We start from the raw sequence: 15,480 nt of genomic DNA on the forward strand, positions 1-15,480 counted from the left end.
AGTCATTCTTATCTCTACCCTTCTCCTCTACTGCCAAGTCCAGATGCCGTCCCCTCTATCTTGTTGCACCGTATGCCTAGAACAGACTGCCTGAGTCAGTAGATCAAGCTCCATCTCTGGCAGTGTTCAAATCTAGACTACAAGCCCACTTTTTTGAGGCTGCTTTTACTCCTAACTCTCACTCAGTTTTAAAATATCTATGTCTGTTGTTTTATTCCCTCAATGAGAAATTCCCTAACCCCTATTTGTCCTGTTTCTCTGTTTTAATTAGATTGTAAGCTCTATTGAGCAGGGATTGTCTCTTAAATGTTTAATGTACAGCACTGCATACGCCTAGCAGCTCTATAGAATTGATAAGTAATAGTAGTAGTACGACAAGAGAAGAGAGAACAGAGCTGACTGAAGCCCACTAATACTTAGGGATATAAATAGGCTGTTTATTTTAAATAATTGCAACTTGTCTATATCTCAGTAGCTAAGTCTACAGCAGGAACACCCCACTTGGAGAGGAGGAGGGGGGAGTCTTCTTTTTTTACTGTTTAAATTGATTCAGATTAAACACAAGTTACATAAGTGCAGAAGGTCTTTAGTAATTGCAAAGAAGTGAAGGAAATGCTGAAGATGAATACTACTGTATGACATTGCAAAAGGAAGCAAATTGTGGGCTTCATAGTTTTTAATTAAGCCATATGTTACCTCATTATAATTGTTTGTCGAATGTGAGCCAATTTTTGTTTATTTTAGTACATATGAAGGGAAGGGTGGGAGGGGGCGTGGGTTATTTATGTCATAACTTGATTTTTAAATTTCTATTCTTGGGATGGTTGGGAATATATCATTATTTAGAATAGGGTAAGGTTTTTTGTGGTAATGTATGTTTTTGTGTTTTATTGGATAAGTATTGGGTGAGTGGGGAAAATGGTTGATTATGAACATGTGTAAGTTGGATATGCTTTTATTGTATCATTTGTTGTGCATTGCACTTTTGCAATTTTGAAAATCAATAAAGAATAAAAAAATAAAAAAAAGACATATGCTGTATTGTCCTCATAGATCTTATAAAATAACACTTTGAAGAAGTGGTTGATAAAGTCTGTGAAATTCAGACAAACATGCTCTCGCTGCAGACCATAGCACCACATTTCCCAAAAAACATCCTCATTTTATATTGGGGCCCTTTTACTAAGTTGTGTTAAAAAGTGGCCAGTTCTTTTTTTTTAGTGCCTGGGTTTCTGTTACGCTGTGGCCACTTTTTGCGAGACTGTAAAATGGCTACTTTTCCTAAGGGCCTCTTCTATCAAACTGCGCTAGCAGTTTTTGGTGCGGTGAGCCACGCTGAATGGTCTGCGCTGCTCCTGACACTCATAGAGTTCCTATGAGCGTTGGGAGCAGCAAGGGCCATTCAGCATGGCTCTCTGCGCTAAAAACTGCTAGCGCAGTTTGATAGAAGAGGCCCTATATGTCCTATAAACGACGAAGCACTAATTTCTTAATTAGTACATGAGCTCTTACTGCAACCTATTTACACTAACCGCGCGTTGATTAGCACAGGACAAGCCTACTTTTTACCTCCTATTTTTTAATGTGTGGGTAGTTCACGCCAGTTCCAAAACTACTGTAGGGTAAGTGCACCTCATGGTAGTAGAATTTAACCTGAGGGGAGTGTGTGGTGCAGTGGTTAGAGCCACAACCTCAGCACCCTGAGGTTGTGGGTTCAAATCCCACACTGCACCTTGGCAAGTCACTTAATCCCCCCACTATCCCAAGTACATTACATAGATTGTGAGCCCACCAGGACAGACAGGGAAAAATGCTCGAGTAGCTGAATGTAAACCACTTAGGCTATAAGTGGTATATAAATACTTAAATAAAAAAATATTCGTGCTTATTGTAGCTTAGTAAAAGGGCCCCATTTTGACAAAGGTGATATGAAATGTACTTTGTTATAGTGATACTGTCATTCACATTTTTATTTCTTGCTTAATATTTTATGTCAAAGAGCAGTTCTGGACTAAATTTTATTTATTTTATTTTTTTTCTTGTATATCCTCAGCTATGATGTATGTCATGGGAGCCCTTGGTCCTGCTGCAGGATATTTGTTAGGAGGTGTTTTCATTGGTTTTTATGTGGATCCCAAAAAAACTGTCTATATTGACCAGAATGATCCCCGCTTCATTGGAAATTGGTAAGAATTAATTATTTCATTTTAAAATATTTTATCCATAGAAATATTTTAGCCATTTTTACTCCCCCGAATATCCAGGGATCTTATGATGATCTGTGATCACAATGTGATAACCCAGCCCCTGAGTTTAAACTTTGGACCCAAAATCTCAATATTTTGGTCTATATATAATAAAGCTAGTAAGTAACTGAATGGCAAAACTGAGTTGGCATTTCTACTCTGGAAATAAACTTGCCAATAATTTCTTTGTACTTCATAATCTTTCATGGTGAGGGCAATTTTCAGTAGCCTTTTAACTATTCACACAGGTAAGAAAACCGTTTTTGAAAATGGCCCAACTTGTGTGGTAAAAGTATTGTGGAACATTTTGTGAACTCTAATTCGGCAGAGGCATTCATGGGAGTAGGATTAGCCCAAGGATTGCTGCAACGCAAAACTACACGCATTAGTTTAGTTGGGAAAAGTACTTGCAGAAAGAGTAGGTGGAAGTATCTGTTGATAGTTATTCCTGTGGCAGCTTTCAGAGTGAAATTACACACATACTTTCACTTTGAAAAATTTGTGCACACTGTGCCTGAAAAAAGTACCTGTGGACTTTGGAGCAAGTGGGTAGTTTTAAAATTGCTTTGTCAAAATTTGACTGAGGGCTCCTTTTACAAAGGTGCACTAGCGTTTTTAGCGCATGCACCGAATTAGCACGCGCTAGCCGAAAAACTACCGCCTGTTCAAGAGGAGGCGGTAGCGGCTAGCACGCGGGGCATTTGAGCGTGCGCTATTCCGTGCGTTAAGGCCCTAACACACTTTTGTAAAAGGAACCCCGAGTGCTGCAGAAATCTTTACCTTCTGACTAAATATACAGTAATCCAGCCAAATATTTTAAAGGCAAGTTACTGTATAACAGATTACTTACAATTGGACACCTAAGGTTGTGGGGTAGGACCCTATTCTATAAAGGGACATAAGTGCCTGCTTTTTTATGGCATACTAGCATAACTATGCATATAAATGCTTAGGTGCGAGCACTTACACCAGCCATGTTAGCGCTTTACATGCGTATATTTAAACTTGCTCATGTGTACATCCTCTTTGGAAATATACACTGTATAAATTAAGTAGGTTATTTATAAAAATGGCAGTTATGTATTTGAAAATTCTGCAAGGTTTATTTGTTTTGCAAAGAATTCCCCTATCATAAAACCTGAAATTCTTTCTTCCATTTTCTTTTCTCAAGCTCTAGCCTTCTCATTTCCCTCTCTCACTCCAACTACAGTTCTGTCTCCAACTCCCACCCCTCTCTCTCGCATCCTGAATTCCCTCCTTGGCCCCCATGGTCTGGCATCTCTTCTCTGGCCAAGAATTTCTTCTTACCTTCCCCTTGCCCCCATTCTGGTCTGGGTCACTGTCTCTTCTATTCCCCCACCCCTACTTGCGGATCCAGCATCCATGTCTCCTCCACCCCTCCCCACCAGCACACCTCTCGCTAACACCCTGAATCCCACCCCTACTCCCATTGTCTGGCATCTCTCTTTTCCTTTCTCCATTGGCCAAGCATCTCTTCCTCTCTTTTCACCCTTAGTCTGGATCAATTTCTCTCTCTTCCTCTTTCCCCCACTTACAGATCCAGCATCCCTGTCTCCTGCTCTTTCTCTCTCCCCCTCATCACTTACAGGTCCATCATCTGTGTCTTTTGCTCTCTCCCCCCCACACACACACTAGCAGGTCCAGCATCCATATCTCCTGTTCTCTCTCTCCTCTTCCCCCACTTGCAGGTCCAGCATCCATATCTCCTGTTCTCTCTCTCCTCTTCCCCCACTTGCAGGTCTAGCATCCATATCTCCTGTTCTCTCTCTCCTCTTCCCCCACTTGCAGGTCCAGCATCCGTGCCTCCTGCTCTCTCACACTCCCCCCTCCCCCATTTGAGGGTCCAGCATCCATGTCTTCTGCTCTCTTTCTCTCCCCCCTCCCTCCCACTTGTAGGTGCATAGCTGTGCTTTGGCACTTTCTTCCAGCAGCACCCTTTTGATTCCCATGTTGGGGTACTTCCCCAAGGTGCATGGATGCCCTTCACTCACTTTCAGGGCATTGTGCCAAAACAAAAGTAAATGGTGGCCCAATTCTGGGATCGTAGTTGGTGACTGCTGGCAGCGGTCTTGTTTTGGGTTCTGGCCATCGGAATTCTCTCCACAGCAGCCCTGTGCTAAAGCAGCTCCTGTTATGGGTTTGTTCGTCTATTTGGACTTCACCTTCTGGTCTTGTCTGCTCTTTCTGGCTGGATTTATTTGGTTCGATGCCGGGGCTGCTGACAGATATCTTGCTACCAGAAGGTTTTTGCGTGAGAGAGTCTAAGTGGGGAAATTTCAAGCCAGCGGTTGCTGCAGTGGCCTCATCTTTTAGGTTTCAGACACTGGCTTACCTTCAGCAGTATGGGAATCTCCCAGTCCTGATTCTCATTTCCCTTAAAGGGCGGTTTTCTCTTTTTGGGGAATGGCTGCCTTTGAACAGGGCCTCAGGTTCTCATGTGATCAGATGCTAGAGGTTCTGGCAGTATGGCGGGGGAATCTAAATTGAAAAATAAAACCTCAGTCTTCAGTAAAACAGTACAAGGTCTATTTTGGGGGACAGGGGACGGGACCTGCCTTGGGTTTTCCCAATACTAGCCTTTTCCTGATCATTTCTTCTCCCCCACCTTGACATTGTCTGTCCAGTATAGCCTTTTAGAGTTCACACCCTATGGTTGACGGTGAGTTTTTTTGGCAAGTTGCTTCTACAACTACTGCAATGTTTTTAGGTTTCAGGTCTGTTAGGCATTTGGACCTTACGGCCAACTATACCTTGTATTTGAGCTTTGATTGTGCTATAATTTTAAACGTGTGTGGGTATGTCACTCTGTGTGTCTCTGGCTCATGGAGGCTTCTGGGGGAGCGCAGCTGCAGATATGCCTAGGCGTTGGCTCCATGTCAAGAGTCTTGACATAACTCAGTCTCCAAAGTGGCACTGCGGGGTTCTTTAGCGGCTGGCGGACGGACCCTAATCCAACACCCAGCACCCGACAGGTACAGACCCCTGGGCCACCTCTCGCCACTTCCTTGACACCTTTTGGGTTCTGGAACGAATTGTCAGCATTCCCATTATGGCCTATGGGGAAAGTTGCTTTGATATACGAGTACTTTGGATTATGAGCATGCTTCTGAAACGAATTATGCTCATAAACCAAGGTACCACTGTATTTTGTCTTCTTGTAATTTATTGTCTTTAAGCAAAGTACGGACAATATGCACATAATTTTCTGGGGCTTTTTCCTATCAATAGGTGGAGTGGATTTCTTCTTTGTGCCATTGCAATGCTTCTTGTGATATGCCCAATGTTTAGTTTTCCCAAAAAACTTCCACCTCGACAGAAGAAGAAAAAGAAAAAAAAAAGTAAATCTGATGATCTATCCAGTGATGATGACGTTATGAAAGAAAAATCTAGCAACAAACTTATGGATACCGGTGTTGGCCCTTCTATGGGATTTGGAAAGAACGTTAAAGGTATAGTATACTATTCTGTAATCCTGCTCAAAACACTGGGGTAAATGTTCAGAAATTTAGGGCACTTGGTTGTGAAGCTGCAGTCTGAAACAGAATAAAACAGGATTAGGAGGGCAAAATTGGAATTTTAGACACCAAACAAATTCTGCAGAACTGTCTGCCCGAACTGGCTGCCTCCTTGTAGAGAATCCAGGATCTCCCTACAAATGCAGCTTAATTATTTACTTCTGTATTATTTCTTCAGAAATAAAAACTTAGAGGAGCTAGCTAGTAAAGAGCTCCTTTATGAACCCTTGAGAAAGCCCTTGTGGACAAAACGGGTCCCGTCGGGGCACGCTAGAGACACTGCATTAAAAAACGATAAGTAAAAAAGAAACTATACTGTCTATTAGTTTTTATTTCTGAAGAAATAGTACAGAAGTAAATAATTAATCTGCATTTGACAAAGGAGGCAATGATATGAGCCAAGTCAAAACATCTGCACTGGATTTTTGTATTGATGTTAATGACTTTGGGAACCTTGTTGCCATCCTATATTTTGATCCTCTGAGTGAGGATTGCTGCGTTGTGGGAAAATGGGGGTCTCAACTTATATTTGAATCGACTTATATTCGAGTATATACGGTAATTATGAAATTATTGCGAGGTGAACTATGTATTTCTAATAGTATAACTAAATCAGTAATTTTTTGATATAACTGTAAAACTGAAAAGTTATTTTTCAAAACAAAACCTTCATCTGGTTGTAAATATTAAGATTATATCAGCAAGAATGAGTCTGTAGAAAATCATGATTTAAATCAAGTCTTTGACTAAACAAGCCAGATCCTGCACAGTCAATATATTTTGTACAGTCAATGATAACAGAAAACCATTTCCTTTTCATACACAAAGAACACAGAAACACTTTCGCCCAATATGGAATAATCACAAACTAAAAATAGAAATATGTAGACAAAAGTTAAACTAATGCAACACCTCAGAAACAGTGACACATGTCCCCTAATACTGTGCAAAATATAAATACAATAGATGTAAATTTGAAAAAACTGATACATAACAATCACAACTTTAAAAATTAACAAATATAAATAAAACAATGAGAAATAAGAAAATACCATTTTATTGGACTAATCCATTTTTCAATTAGCTTTCAGAGGCCAAATCTTTATTCAAGACAGTACAGTATACAGCTGTTATGGTATCCTGTCCTGACCTGAGGAAATGGGTTTAGTCCAAAAGAAATTGCCTTATTTCCATTTCCTATTTATAAAGATTTATCAATACAGTTACAGTACTACTTGATTCTATGTAAAGCAACAAAAAAAATTTATTTCTACCTTTTGTAGTTTCTGCTTTAATTATCTTCTCTTCGCTCTTTTCTTTCTATACAGCGTTTATCCTCTCTCCCTTCCATGCAACATCTGCCGTCTATCTTTGCCCCTTCCACCCAGCCTCTGCTCTCTCTCTGCCCCTTCCATCCACTGTCCACCCTTTCTCTGCTCTTTCTATCCAGTGTCCGCCCTCTCTCTCTCTTCCATACGGCATCTTCTCTCTTTTTATGTCCTTTCAATAAACTGTATATCCTGTGCACTTTCTCGCCTTTGTACATGATTCATTTCAGCTTCATCCCCCCTCTCCATTTTTCTGTCTCCACTCCATCCCCTATGCTCTGGCATCTCTCTCTTCTCCTTTCTTTCCTTCCTTCCTTCCCACTCCACCCCATGGTCTGGCATCTCTATCTACTTCCCTTCCTTCCCCCCCCCATGCCCTGGAATCTCTCTCCTCTCCTATCTCTCCCTCTCTGCTCTGGCACCTCCTCTCCTTCCTTTCCCTCTGGTCTGGCATTTGTCTCCTTAGTTTCCCTTCCCTCCCCCTTGCCCTATCATTTGTCTCCTCTCCCCCTCCCCCTCCATTATCTGGCATCTCCTCTCCTTCCTTTCTTTCCCCTGGTCTGGCATCTGTCTCCTCTCCCCACCATGCCCTGACATCTCTCCCTCCATGGTCTAGTATCTCCTTTCCTTTCCCTCCCTCCCTCCCATGGTCTTGGCATCTCTCTTTCCTCTCCTCCCCCTTCCTGGTCTTTCTTTTCCTTCCTTCTCTCGCTCTCCCCAATTGGGTGCAGCAGCAGCAGCATTTCTTTTCCCCCTTCCCCCTTCCTCCATCCCCTCTCACTCTCCTCCTCCACTGCTCTTCTTCCTTCTCTCCTCATTCCTGCTGCAGATTTCCCTCTTCCATTTTAAGTCCAGCAGCACCTCTCCCTCTCACCTCCCTCCACTACTAATCTCCAACAGCACCTATCCCTCCCCTCCTCTCTATTTCCGTTTCCCCCACCGACGAGCTGCAACACTTCTCCTTTCCACCCTCAGGGCCACAAGAACCTCTCCTCTCCAACTAGCAGGGTTCCTCTCCCTTCCATTTCCCTCCCCTCTGACTACAAGCAGTACCTTACTCACTCACCTCCCAGGTCTAGCAGCACCACTCTCTCCTCTCCTCTTTTCCTCTTCTCCTGTCAGCACCTATCCCTCTTATTTCCCAGTCCCATTGACACCACTCCCCCTTCCAATTAACAGGCTCTCTATTGTAACTTGCCTGACTGCTGCCCTATTGAGTCAATTCCCTCCAGCAGCCTTAGGGCCTCTGCTAGGCTGTCCCGCCTCCGAGGAAGAAGGAAGTTGCATCATCAGAGGTGGGACGGCCTAGTAAAATCCCCAAGGCTGCAGAAGGGAATCGATTTGATAACACTACTGCAGCTGTCAGGCCAATTACAATATTCCAGGGTATAGCGAATAGAAAATGACAGCGGCAGCAGGAAGGCAGGAATCATGCCGGCGCTGTGTTTCCCCAAAGCAATTTTCAACTTCCCCAGGCCCGTCTTCCTGATCGGGAATGGGGGCCGCCCATTGCATACACACACAAAATACAAATTGCAGGCTAGTTTTACGGGGAAGGTTTTTCGTTTGTTTGTTTTTCTTTTTTTTTTTACTTTCTTTATTTCTTAAATTTAAAAAAATATCAGGCTGAGGCCGGAGTCGAACACAGAACTTTAAGCAGCTCTTCAGGCTGTGCCGAGTCAGGTCGGGGAATCCCCAAGCCGGTGAGAAGGGTTTTAAAAAATGTTTAAGTGGCGGCATTAGCAGTATATAAGAAATAAATTACATTACATTACATTAGCAGCAGCAGGATTCGCAACCGCGATGACAGCCGGGCGTTCACCTAAATTAACCGGTCGTTGCGCCCGGCTAGAAAACGCTAAGGAGAAAACTGTAGCCGATAGCTAGGGAGTCCCATGTAGTGATGATCTTAATATCCAGCTTGTCCGTGGAGAAAACAAAGTTACTTACCTGTAGGAGGTGTTCTTCAAGGCAGCAGGATACAAATCCTCATATACCAGCCCACCTCCCCCAAGTGTTTGCTTCTTAAGCTAGTAAATAGACTGGCATGGCCCCATGTAACAGCAGCAAGTGGGAAAGTACATGCACGAGTAGCTGAACTGGCTCAAAAGTTCTGACATTCATTTCTGGGGTGTAGTTCCTTCACTGAACTCCACTGGATGATGTGAGGATTTGTATCTTGCTGAGAATATCTGCTACAAGTAAGTAATGTTGTTTTAGCTAGGCATTGCCAATATCCAGTAGCAATACTCAGAAAATATCTAGAGATGGTGAAAAAGTTGCTCTAAATTTAACTGGTTGCTCTCCGAGTACTGTTGTTGAATATTGCCGGTATCCAGATATCTTCTGGCCAATATACAGTGGTACCTTGGATTACGAGCATAAACCGTTCCAGGAGCATGCTCGTAATCCAAAATGCTCGTTTATCAAAGCAAGTTTCCCCATAGGAAATAATGGAAACTCGGTTTGATATGTTCCCACCCCCCCCACCCGCCCCCCGAGGCCACTGCGCTGCTCCCCCCCCCCCGCGTGATCTGGCACCCCCCGTGAGAACAGGCACCCCCGCCCGACCAACTTTAACTCACCGCTCCCCGTCTGGCACCGGCACGAGAACCGCTCCCCCCCGCTCGCAAAGGCCCCCCCCCGCTCGAATCGGCACCCCCCCCGCGAGAACAGGAACCCCCTCCCGACCAACTTTAACTAACCCGTCTTTGGCACCGGCACGCAGCCCACAAGTTCTCGGCGAGAGGGAGAATTAGAAGGGCTTGAGCATGCGCAGATGCATGCTCAAAGCCGGCAGAGACTGGGAAGAAGATCTTCAAGCGGCTCCGGCACTTGTGGGCTGCGTGCCGGTGCTAAAGGGGGGGGTGAGTTAAAGTTGGTCGGGCGGGGGGTTCCTGTTCTCGCGGAGGGGGTACCGATTCGAGCGGGAGGGGGCCCTTTGCGAGCGGGGGGGAGCGATGCTGGTTATCAGGGAGTGCTCGCAAATCGAGTCAACACTTGGTTTGCGAGACACGTTTTGCGAGAATGTTTTGCTCGTCTTGAAAAACACTCGCAAACCGAGGTTTGACTGTATTTGGTTCCAGTTCCTGGGTAAGGGCCAGTACTGAATATCCAAGTTTAATTCAGGAGACGATGACCAGTATTTAAAGAAACAGTGACCACCACTGACTGACCAACAAAAATCTCAGCAGTTCACCCATACAAATTGTATGTACAGTAGTGGCATGTAGGTTGTGATTTCAGCTGCTTTTGTGATGTTATTTTATAGAGAAACAAAGGCACCTACATTTGTATTTTTATAAAATAACCTTAAAATATGTGCCTATTTGGTCTCCTAATTCAGGCGACCTGTTATAAAATTACCCTCTCTGTAGTCCTGGCCTTTGCAATATATACGATAAAATGCCAATAGGTCATTTTTTTTGGTTCACTTCAAGGAATCTGTTTTCAATTTCTTTTCATATTTGTAGACCTTCCAAGAGCAGCTGTCAGAATCTTAAGCAATATGACATTCCTTTTCATGAGTTTGTCATATACAGCTGAGAGTGCCATTGTGACTGCTTTTATTACCTTTATTCCAAAGTTTATCGAATCACAATTTGGGATCCCAGCTTCCAGTGCCAGCATCTACACTGGTAAGCCATTGCCGTTAAAGTTTCATTAAAACTGTTTGATTTTTGATTATTGTGACAAAACTAATTGAGAAATGTCTGCATGGAACATTCGGCCTGTTCATATGTCAGCATCAGTCTAGTTCATTGGCATCCCTCAACTTCCTCAGTCAACTGGTGAACTGCATGAAGCATTACATTTGTACCTAGACCACTACTGAAACAGTATATGAACAATGCCAGTTTTTAAAATATAGTGCTGTGACTTGTGCAAAGATAGTAGATGCCCTAAGCAAATAAATCTTTATTCTTAAACCCTTTCTCCCTAATTACACACCCACTTACTGGCAACAGTTGACTGTGGAAGTTCAGTGTACTTGATATACAGATTCTGGAGTCACCTCAGTAACAGCAAAACAAACTCTGCAGTACCAGGCACTTAAGTTGGTTTTTGTGTTCTCTCTAAACTTAGGGGCACTTTTACTAAAGCTTAGTGTGCGCTAATGAAATTAGCATGTGCTAAATGCTAAGAAGCCCATTTTATACCTATGAGCGTCTTAGCATTTAGCGCACTAAACTTATATAGCCCTTATATAGCCAAGTCATCATACCAAAATTGTACTGTCTCCCAGGACTCAAACACTAAAAATATTGCCCCATTTCCCTCCTCCCTTTCTTATCTAAGATATTTGGACATGCTATTCACTGCTGTTGTCTTGACTTTCTTTCATCTCAAGTATTTTTGATCCACTGCAATCTGGTATTCACCCTGTATATTCAACAGAAATAGCCCTTGCAAAAGTCTCCAGTAACGTGTTATTGTCCAAATCCTATGACCTTTACGCAATCTTCATCCTTCTGACCTGCTTTTGAACACCTCCTAGCCCTTAATATGCTGTCCTCACTTGAATTCAGGGTTCTGTTCTGTCATAGTTTTCTTATCTCCCCCATTACACTTTTAGTGTATGCTTTGGTAGATCCGCCTCCACTGCTATCCCACTATCAGGGTTCCGGCTTGGAACTTCCTCTCTTCTCTCTATACTTATTCCCCTGGTTCTCAGATCTTCTCCCATGGTTTTTAGTATCATCTTTATGCTAATAACTCCTAGATCTACCTCTCCAAAACCCCTCCCTGACCCTTGCCACCTTATCTTCCTTTACTGAAATTACTGAGGAGGAAACTGCACATTTTCTTTCCTCCTCCGGACTCAGCACCTGTTTCTCTGATCCCATCCCCATCCAACTACTTGCCACTATCACTCCTATTGTCATTCCCTCTATCTGCCTATCACTCTCCACCGCAACTTTGCCCAACGCCTTCAAAAATGCCGTTGTTATATCACTCCGCAAAAAGCCCTACCTGCCCTTCCAACTATTGTTTTGTTTCCCTCATCCCCTTCTTATCCAAGCTACTTGAACATGCTGTTCACTGCCATTGTCTTGACTTTCTTTTTTTTTCTCAAGATATCATTGACTCGCTTCAATCGGGCTTTCACCCTCTTCATTCTTCAGGAACTGTCTTTATGAAAGTTTCCAATGATCTGCTCCTGGCCAAATCCAAAGGCCTCTACTCCGTCCTCATTCTTCTTGATCTATCCACAGCTTTTGACATGGTAAATCACCACCCACTCATCGATACGCAGTCCTTGCTTGCATTTTAGGGCTCTGTTATGTCATGGTTTTCTTCTTATCTTTCCCATTGCACCTTTAGTGTATGCTGTGATGGATTCTCCTCCACCGTCATCCCGCAGTTGGTCAGTGTACCTCAGGGCTCTGTTCTGGGACCACTTCTTTTTTCCATCTACATTTCCTCCCTTGACTATCTGTATCAACTCTATGCTGATGACTCACAGATCTTTCTATCTACACCTGAAATCTCAAAAAACATTTAGTTCTAGATTTTAACCTGCTTGTCTGACATCGCTTCCTGGATGTCTTGCTGCCATATAAAAATTAAACATGGCCAAGATTCAGCTCGTTATCTTTCCACCTAAACCCATCTCTCCTCTTCCCCCCTCCTGCTCTATATCCAACAAACTGCCAAAACCCGTTGCTTCTTTCTCAACAATATTGCTAAAATCAGACCCTTCCTTTCTGAGTGCACTGCCAAGACCCTCATCCATACCATCATCACCTCTCGTCTAGACTACTGCAACCTCTCACTGGCCTTCCGCTAAACCATCTCTCTCCCCTTCAGTCTGTTCAGAACTCAGCTGTACACCTCATATTCCACCAATGTTACTATGCCCACATTACCCCTCTCCTGATGCTACTTATTTGACTCCCTCTCCGTTTCCACATACAGTTCAAACTCCTCTTAATGACCTACAAGCTCCCCAGTATCTCTCCTTTCTCATCTCTCCCCACACTCCCCTCCCTGCGCACTCTACTCATTGGATAAGCTTCTTTGATCCGTACCCTTCTCTGTGTCCAACTCCAGACATACGTCAAGCTCTGTCTCTGGCAATATTCACATCCAGACTCCAAACCCCCTTCTTTGAAGCTGTTTTCAATTCCAAACTCTAACTCACCTGCTAAGCACTAATATCTGTCTTATCAGTCCCTCTGTAATCCCTCTACCCGAGCGTTGTGTATCAATGCACCTTCTTGTCCAGTTTGTCTGTCTTGACTAGATTGTATGTTCTTTTGAAAAGCGACTGTTTTTTTTCCAAATGTTTTGATGTTCAGCACTGTTTTTGTCTAGTAACACTATATAAATGATAAGTAGTAGCAGTCGATATTTCACCAGGCATTTAGGCCCAAGTCTCAGCTTCCTTGTCTGACATTACTGCATGGATGTACCACCTCCATCTGAAATTGAACATGGCCAAAACTGAGCCTTTTTTATATTTCCTTCTAAACCAGGGGTGAGCAACTCCGGTCCTCGAGGGCCGGAATCCAATCGGGTTTTCAAGATTTCCCCAATGAATATGCATTGAAAGCAGTGTATGCAAATAGATCTCCATTGGGGAAAACCTGATTGGATTCCGGCCCTCGAGGACTGGAGTTGCCCATGTCTGTTCTAAACCCACCTCTCCTATTCCCCCATTTTTATTTCTGAGGATAACACTCTCATATCTTCTCAGCTTCCAGTATCACATATATGCTGATGACTCCCAGATCTACATCTCCACCCGAAATTTCACCTAAAGTCCAAGAAAAAGTCTCTGCCTGTTTGGCTGCCTGGATGTCCAGCCATCATCTGAAATTAAACATGCCCAAGACTGAGCTGCTTCTCTTTCCTCCTAAACCTCCTCCTCCTTTCTCCATCTTGGTTAATAATACTGTCATCATTCCAGTCTCCTCTGCTTGCAACCTTGGGGTTGTCTTTGATTCCAACCTCATTTTCTATGCACATCCAACAAAATGCTAAGATCTGTCGCTTCTATCTCAAAATTTGCCCCTTCCTCTCTGAACACACTACCTGGACCCTTGTCCACACTCTCATAACCTCATGCTTAGATTACAGAAATCTACTTCTAACTGGTCCCCTGCAGTGCCGCCTCTCCCCCCCTGCAATCTTCAAAACTCTGCTGCACAACTTATTTTCTACCAACCTTGCTATTCTCATGTCACCCCTCTCCTTAAATTACTTCAATGGCTCTCTATCCGCCTTCGCATACAGTTCAAACTCCTATTGCTGACCTATGAGTGTGTTCATTCTGCTGCCCCTCAATATCTCTCCTCACTTCAATCTCGTTATACACCTCCCAAAGAACCCCATTCCTCAGATAAGCCGCTCTTAGCCATACCCTTCTCCTCCACTGTCATTTTTAGACTTGGTTCCTTTCATCTAGCTGCCCCCTATGCCTGGAATAAATTACCCGAGTTTGTCCACCAAGCCTCTTCACTTACCTTGTTTAAAAGCAGACTGAAAACCCACCTTTTTGATAAAGCCTTCAATCCATAACCCTACTCCCCACTACCCACCAACCCAGCCAGCAGATTAACCGTTCCCCTTAACTGTATCCGTGACATCCTGTTTGTCTGTTTGGATTGTAGGCTCTTTCGAGCAGGGACTGTCTTTGTTGTGACTCTGTATAGTGATGCGTGAGTCTGGTAGCACTATAGAAATAATAGTAGTAGTAATAGCTTGTAACCTTAGGGTCATCTTTAACTCCTTTCTCTCCTTCTCTGCACAAATGCAACAGTCTGTTGAAATCTGTTGTTTCTTTCTCTGTAAAACCTCAGGGCGCATGCGAGGGCTGGAGGCGCGCGCGCAGTGGCTGAAGGCGTGTGACTGTGGAGCTTTCTCAGCACGGGCGCATTTGGCGGTTTGGAGTCTGCCGCTGATTCGGAGGGGGGGAGGGGGGCACAGGCGCACCTGCCAGGATCTTCTCACCCTCCTCACCCACCCGCCACGGCTCCTCTCTCGAACCGCACCAGGCGGAGATCGAGAGAGGAGCTGCGGCGTCGGCTTTCAATTGATACACGGGCGGGCGGCCGGCCCGCAGACAGGAGACTGCTGAAGCCGGAAACGAAGCTTCCCGGGGGGGGGGGACGGCAAGCGACGGTGAGGAAGGAGTGGGAGCAGGCTGCAGAGGCTGTCGGTGCCTGCAGGCCACGGCGGCTGTAGGCAGATGTCGGTGGAGGTAAGGGTTGCTGCTGGACATGGGAAGAGGTGCTGATGGACGGGGGGGGGGCAAAAAAAAGGAAGGGAGGCCTACTGCTGGACAGGGGGAACAGAAAAGAGGTACTGCTGGACAGGGAAAGAGGTGCTGATGGACGGGGGGGGGGGAAATGGAAGGGAGGCCTA

General features: G+C 44.2%; 1 protein-coding gene across 1 annotated transcript in view; it reads left to right on the plus strand.

Moving 5' to 3' along the window:
* Positions 1–15,480, plus strand: part of SLCO5A1 (solute carrier organic anion transporter family member 5A1) — a 126,953-nt gene that overhangs the window by 20,703 nt on the left and 90,770 nt on the right. Inside the window, exons 3-5 of the mRNA XM_033932794.1 lie at positions 2,054–2,186; positions 5,496–5,716; positions 10,584–10,748. Coding sequence (XP_033788685.1) covers positions 2,054–2,186; positions 5,496–5,716; positions 10,584–10,748 — 519 coding nt within the window. The remainder of the gene's footprint in view (positions 1–2,053; positions 2,187–5,495; positions 5,717–10,583; positions 10,749–15,480) is intronic.

This window comes from Geotrypetes seraphini, chromosome 2 (genome assembly GCF_902459505.1).
Source record: "Geotrypetes seraphini chromosome 2, aGeoSer1.1, whole genome shotgun sequence".
Lineage (NCBI taxonomy): Eukaryota > Metazoa > Chordata > Amphibia > Gymnophiona > Dermophiidae > Geotrypetes > Geotrypetes seraphini.